The 7,375-nt window shown below is 30.3% G+C and overlaps 1 protein-coding gene across 1 annotated transcript in view; it reads right to left on the bottom strand.

Moving 5' to 3' along the window:
• LOC125875596 (ADP-ribosylation factor-like protein 2) overlaps positions 1-6,700 on the bottom strand; it is a 71,039-nt gene extending 64,339 nt beyond the window's left edge. The window contains exons 1-2 of the mRNA XM_049556579.1: positions 6,587-6,700; positions 6,138-6,248 (exon numbers count right to left, since the gene is read on the bottom strand). Of these exons, the coding sequence (XP_049412536.1) occupies positions 6,138-6,248; positions 6,587-6,651 (176 nt within the window). The 5' untranslated portion in view covers positions 6,652-6,700. The remainder of the gene's footprint in view (positions 1-6,137; positions 6,249-6,586) is intronic.
• Between the last annotated feature and the right edge of the window lie 675 nt (positions 6,701-7,375).

Genomic DNA, 7,375 nt, shown 5'->3' with positions numbered 1-7,375 from the left:
ATAAAAAACGAAAAACAACATAATGGATAAAAGGAAGTGAAAATATTACACAAAAATTAGAAAATATAAAAGAAGACGACCCTAAAATAGAATTAATTATATTCTCTATAGATAAAGTAAAAATAATTCAAGATAAGTTAGAATTATTATATAGTGAGAATCCTTTACAAGAATGGGAGAAAATAAAACAAAAGTAAAAATTGAACTAATTGATAATAATAGTATAATAACCCAAAAACCATTAAAGTATAATTTTAATGATTTAAAAAACGAAAAACAACATAATGGATAAAAGGAAGTGAAAATATTACACAAAAATTAGAAAATATAAAAGAAGACGACCCTAAAATAGAATTAATTATATTCTCTATAGATAAAGTAAAAATAATTTAAGATAAGTTAGAATTATTATATAGTGAGAATCCTTTACAAAAATGGGAGAAACATAAAACAAAAGTAAAAATTGAGCTAATTGATAATAATAGTATAATAACCCAAAAACCATTAAAGTATAATTTTAATGATTTAATCGAATTTAAGATACATATAAATGAATTACTAGAAAAATGATATATACAAGAAAGCAATAGTAAGCACACAAGCCTGACATTTATCGTAAATAAACATAGTGAACAAAAAAGAGGAAAAAGCAGAATGGTTATTGATTATAGAAATTTAAATGCAAAAACTAAAACATATAATTATCCAATACCAAATAAAATACTAAAGATAAGACAAATACAAGGATATAATTATTTGAGCAAATTTGATTGTAAATCAGGATTTTATCACTTAAAGTTAGAAGAAGAATCTAAAAAAATTACGGCATTTACAGTACCACAAGGATTTTATGAATGGAATGTATTGCCATTTGGATATAAAAATGCACCAGGTAGATATCAACACTTTATGGATAACTATTTCAAACAAGTAGAAAATTGTGTAGTATATATTGATGATATATTACTATATTCCAAAACACAAGATGAACATATAAAATTATTAGAAAAATTTATATATATTATAGAATATTCAGGCATAAGCTTAAGTAAAAAAAAAAACGGACATAATGAAAAGCCAAATAGAATTCCTAAGAATACAAATAGATAAAAATGCAAACACATATAGTACAAAAAATAATTGACTCAAATGAACAGCTAGATACGAAAAAGAAATTACAATCATTTCTAGGACTAATAAATCAAGTAAGAGAATACATACCAAAATTAGCAGAGAATTTAAAACCATTACAACAAAAATTAAAGAAAGATATAGAATACCAGTTTGATAAGAAAGACCAAACACAAATACAAAAAATAAAACTATTATGTAAGAACCTACCTAAACTATATTTTCCGAATGAAAATAAAAAAAATTACTTATATAGTAGAATCAGACGCCAGTGAAAAAAGTTATGGAGGAGTATTAAAATATAGGTACGGAGAAGGAAAAATAGAACATCATTGTAGATATTATTCAGGAACATTTACTAATGCAGAAATAAGATGGGAAAGTTATATTCGGTATATAAATGTTTATTATCATTTGAACCATATATTGTATATAACGAATTTATTATAAGAACAGATAATATACAAGTAAAATGGTAGCTAACAAGAAAAATACAAGATTAGGTAACAACAAAAGAAATAAGGAGATTGATATTAAATATATTAAATTTTACATTTACAATTGAAGTAATAAAAACTGATAAGAATGTTATTGCAGATTACCTATCACGACAAAACTACTTAGACTGAGACTGAGGAAGAAGATACAATCGAAAAGATACTCAAAGCTATTACTATACTTTGTACAAAAGTGGATAGTATGGACAACGAGATACAAAAACTAAAGACTAATGAAGATAATCTGAAGTCTAAAGCTAGTCAGCAGCATGACTATAAAAATGCGGAGTTACGTCGATCGAAAGACGAAAAAAACCCAGAGCTAAAAGGAGACGATGAGAAACTCCTTAAAACCCAAAATGTTTGTTTAAATACAGCTGCAGGTACAAGCAAACAAGTTAGCGATAAACAACATAAAAATGCGAACTTAAACCAGCTATTCGCAAAACCATTTACCCAAAGAACACCTAAACATATGTCCATAGAACCACAAACATCTACATACGCAGATAGTTTGCAAAACCAAAATGAAAAAAAGACATATAACTACATCACACGAACCTATATCGAAAATATACACAAAATCCAAACTTATTTAAACCTTAACCCCATATCAACTATAAAAGAACCAAACCAGGATTATTTGACACAAAAGTTACAAGGATATAACAAGTTAATTGCACAACCAAAAACTAATGCTAATTTAGTAAGAACGTGTTACAACTACGTACTGTTAAATACCGTATACACATACGACGGAGAAGAAGTTAGTGGAATACCAGAACTACACAAGACATTTGTCACATACAAAAGAGTTAGAAAAGGAAATTTATTTTATATAAAATTCTATACAGCATCAGCGGAGATATTATACGAGAAAATAAAACCTCCAATACAGGTTATCAAGATAGGACTAACTAAAGATATGATTATACCCGAGGACATCGGACAACAAGAAGAGATATACAAAATAGAGATACCAAGTTTTTATGCCAACAAAAGAATAATTGGTATATCAACTATCATACAGGAGGTAGCAAATAATTATTTAAATGGAAACACTATATGAAGCTACTATGCAAGAGATCAGCTAATGATTTATTCCAATTCAAGGGAGCTAAGGAAAGCAGATATGGATGAAGTCCAGAGATGGATTTTGTCATTACTTAAGCCAGAAGAACGACCTACGACGAGAGCACTAAAGGCATGATTTATTTCGACAGAGTTATTAACCAGATATTGCAAATTAATTGGACATAAATATCCTGATCACATATGTTCGAAATGTAACGGTGAAGATAACATAATTCCAGATGTCGATTTAAAGTAAAAGAAGATGATGAAGATAAGATGCAAATAGCAGACAGTGGCAAAAAAGATAAAGTAAATAACGTAAAGTAGTCACAAAGATGTAGATAAGATGTAAATTAGTCAAGTATCCATTATTATGCATGTGCATATTAAAGTAAGTAGATAGGAATGGTGGACAAATGTAAAGTAAGGTATGATGTGTCATAAAGTAGGTGTACAAGTGTAAGGTATCATGATGGGCAAGTGTAAGGGATGGTAAGGGGTGTGATTTATTAGGTGACAAGTGTTAAAAGTGAATAGTAGTACATTATTGTAGTGTAATATGAAAATCCCTTCTATATAAAGGACGGATATGTAACTTAAAAAGGCAGGCAACGCCTAAATAAAAATTCTCTTTCAGAAAACACTCTCTCGATTAAGATAAATATTTAAAATACTAATGGAAAAATCTGAAATCCAATTAGATATTTCAGATAGCATGGCTAAGCAAGAGGCAAAGGTATACTCAAAAAAATATGCGGAACTAATTTAATATATTCCTGAATATCATATATATGATTGAATAAATTTATGTTAGTTATTATGTATTAGAATTATTCGAATCATGATTTCTAGTTTATTAGCACACTGGAAACAGGGAGAAAACTTCTATACTATGTCATTCTAATGTTGAAACCGGTAGGCGAGGAAGCCGTTTAGGGGAGTAAACAAAGTTGAGGCGCGGATAAGAAGGAAGTATCCGCTAAAGTACGATGCTAGTAGTGACAGAAAAACATGATAAACAAATAATCTGATTCATAATGATCTAATATGAATTTAATCAATTATGAATATAGTAGGAAGAAATAATTGAAAATAAAAAATTTGCATAACAATGAACATGACCACATACATGCATGATGAAATGATAAAAAATTACGAAACTTTAATCTTATATATACTTAAAGATATAAAAATAATTGAATTAAGAAAAATCATATGGGAAAAAATATTTAATGATAACGAATCAGAAGATATATTGAACCAACAATGGTATGAAATAGACCTACATGATTTAGACTACGAAAGAATAGAATGATACGATTTAGAAATAAATTCAGACTAAAATGAACAACGAATATTTAAAATATTGAACAAAATCTATGGAAAATATAAAACTATTGAAACAATTAATGGTGGTAAAATATAATAATATTTATTGTAATATTCTTCTGATAGTTGTTTTAATCTGAATATTTCATTAATATTATTTATGATATATTCTAGGTATAACATATCTTGGGTTCTTTGGTACATATATGAATTTTCTTCCATTAATCGTTCCAATAGTTTTATATTTTCCATAGAAGTGATAGTGTGGTAGGTGGTAGTGTGGTACGTGAGTAATTTATTTTGAAGATTTTATTATAATATTCTTTTGCAGAATAAAATTAAAAAAACCTCAAATATTTCACTTAGACGTATCTAACTAGATTCAAACTTGTAAATTAAAACAAAGACTTCTCCTACAACTAAACTAATTATTCTAGTAAATCAACACTAACAAAAGCAAATATTCAATACTCTTCCTTTGCTTCAATTACTGAAATCTGAAAAGTTGATCCTCCTCAACTTATGCTTTTCTTGTTTGTGATGGAGGATTGTTTTGAACGTCTTTGAACTTGCAACTTCCGTAATGTGGTTTTTGTTTGAAATTCCCACATATTGCAATATTTTTTTGTTCTAGGTGTGTTTTCTTTTTGCAGTAATTGTAAAAAGGATAATTAACCTTTTCTTTTTGTTTTGTGGATAAAAGCGCACACAGCTGCATTGTCTTATATAAATTATAAAGTCTCTTCTTTGCTTTTGTGGTTGAAGAACACTTATTAATTTTTTAACTAAAACAGTAGTTCAACAGAGACAATACAGAGATTTTTAGACTCCTCTAGACGGGAGATTTTAGACTTGAATATCTCTGGAACTGTCACAAGAAATTTTTTCAACTATTCTATCATCTTTGAAATCCTCGCCAAGCAACCTGACTCTATTAACGATAAAAAAAATCTTGTTATTACACTAAGTAATAGTCTCATCCTCTTTCATCCTAAGAGATTCAAAATCTCTTTTCAAATTTAAAATCTGTATTTGTCTAACTCAATCACTTCCTTAGTAGTCTTTTTTGAGTTTTTCCTAAGTTCTTTTGTTGTCTCACATGCAATGATTTTAGAGAAAATCGAATCTGCAACTGAATTTTGAATTACAGTTTTGGCGTTGTATTTTTTGGTTCCCTGCTGAATGAGCTTTAATTTGGGAAAGGGCAGGATTTGCAAGGAGAGGTTGTACGGGTCTTATCTTCCATTACAACTTTTAATGTGGTTAAAAATGGTTTTGGATAATGGTTCTTTAGAATAAACTCACAGACCCTGTAAGACATTGAGGCTCGGATATCACTGTTGGGTTTTTAAAAGTATGGATCAGCAAAAAGATTAAAACTGATTGAAATTGTCTCTGAATTTTTATCAAGTATGGAAGGTTTTAAATAGTAAACTTAAAAACAGAAAATGTGCAAAAGATCTGCAGAATAAGATTCAAAGGACCTATACTATCTCAAATAGACTCATCTAACTAAATTTAATTTAAATTGAAACAAACACTTCTCCTATAACTAAAGTACTTATTGTTCTAGTAAATCAGCAGTAACAGAAGTACATATTTCATCCAACCAATTTGTTTGGACTCTGGACTTCACTAATGAAGCCCCAAAAAATTTATGTCTCTGGCAGTATAAAACCGAGAACTCTACCTGCTATGCAAAACATAGTCATGCCCAAGCTTGAATAAAAAAAGAGGGTGCAGTAGGTTGATGTAATGTAAAAAATAGGCTATCAATGAGTACACAGAGGATTCATATAGCTGATCCCAATTGTTTTAGGATAAAAATTTAGTTGATTAATTGACAGCATAAACCAAGGCCCTCAAAAGCAATTCAAAAGGTAAGAACTCAAGAGTATGTTTAAATGAACCAATTCTAATTTTAGGGATAAGATAATCTAAATGATTCAACTAATCACATAAATATTGCCTGACAAAGTACATCTTGGACATGTAGGTTACAGTTAACAGAGTAACAACAATAAATAAGAATCAAAACATTATTGAAGCAGGATAACTGAAAGCAGATCTGAGAAACAAAACAGAAAGGAAGCAGAGAAACCATACTTCTGATACGTGATGGTTTTGAAGTTGAAGCCAAAAGTTGGACTGATGACACTTGTGTCTTCACCATTTATTTTTAACACTATTGTTGTCTTACCAGAGTTGTCAAGACCCCTATATAAATATAATAGACCCTTCGGGGTGGCCTAGTGGTTTAGGCTTGGGACTTCCATGTTGGAGGTCTCAAGTTCGAAACCCCTTGCCAGCGAAAGCAAGGGGTTTGCCTTCTGGGTCGAGCTCGTCGCACCGGGCTTGCCTAGTGCGGGTTACCTCTCCTATGTGGTTTGCGAGCTATTGCATAGGAGCAAGGGTTTTACCCTATGCGCACCCAAAGGGTAGTGGCTGTGGGTTTCCCTTGTCATCAAAAAAAAAAAAGACCCCTATATAATAAACAATTAAATAACTAGTAAATAAATACACTATGTATACAGAGTGTTAGCTTGTAGACTTACACCATAAGGATGCGCATCTCCTTTTCTTTTCGCTTGATCTTCCGGATAATGCTCAGAAGTCCCATTTTGATAACTCCTAGTTTCCTGGACAAAATTCAACATTCATTAATAGAAGTTGACGTGCAACATGCAAAACCTGATACCAAGTAATCTGTCACAGAGTGATGTCCAGCAGTATGTTCTGGCTAATGATGAAATATTTAATGAAAACAAATGACTATGCAACAGTAAAGTTTCTCCTCTTTTATTTCCTTTTCTTTTTCTGTCTTTCAAAAATATTAAATGTGGTAGATTTGTTTTCCTTCTCAGAATCAATCCAAATGTACAATACTTAAAATCAATGACCTGAAGTATCAACTAGGTGATCATCCAGTTTGCCATTGCAATTATTGTTATCAAAACTAACAACAAACAACATACCCAGTGTAATCCCACAAGTGAGTTTAGGAGAGGGTAGAGTACGCAGACCTTACCCCTACCTCGTAGAGATAGAGAAGTTGATTTTGATAGATCCTTGGCTCAAGTAAAAACATCTCAACGTAGTTTGAGAAAGAGAATATGAAAATGAAAGAAGTAGTAAAAACAACGAAATAGATCACTATGGAAAGCAATACATAGCATACAGAAGAGCAGTAACAATAACAAACTAGTGTGATAAGCAAAGCATAGGAAGCACAGATGGTAACAACAATCGACAAACAAGAAACTATGTGAATAGTGTTAATACTACTGGTAAAAGAGTATGTAATACAACAACCTATCCTACCCTACACGAAAGTGAGAGAATGC

Source organism: Solanum stenotomum, chromosome 9 (genome assembly GCF_019186545.1).
Source record: "Solanum stenotomum isolate F172 chromosome 9, ASM1918654v1, whole genome shotgun sequence".
In the NCBI taxonomy this organism is placed as follows: domain Eukaryota; kingdom Viridiplantae; phylum Streptophyta; class Magnoliopsida; order Solanales; family Solanaceae; genus Solanum; species Solanum stenotomum.
The sequence above is the reverse complement of the archived record's forward strand: the minus strand, read 5'-3'. Positions and strand labels throughout refer to the sequence as shown.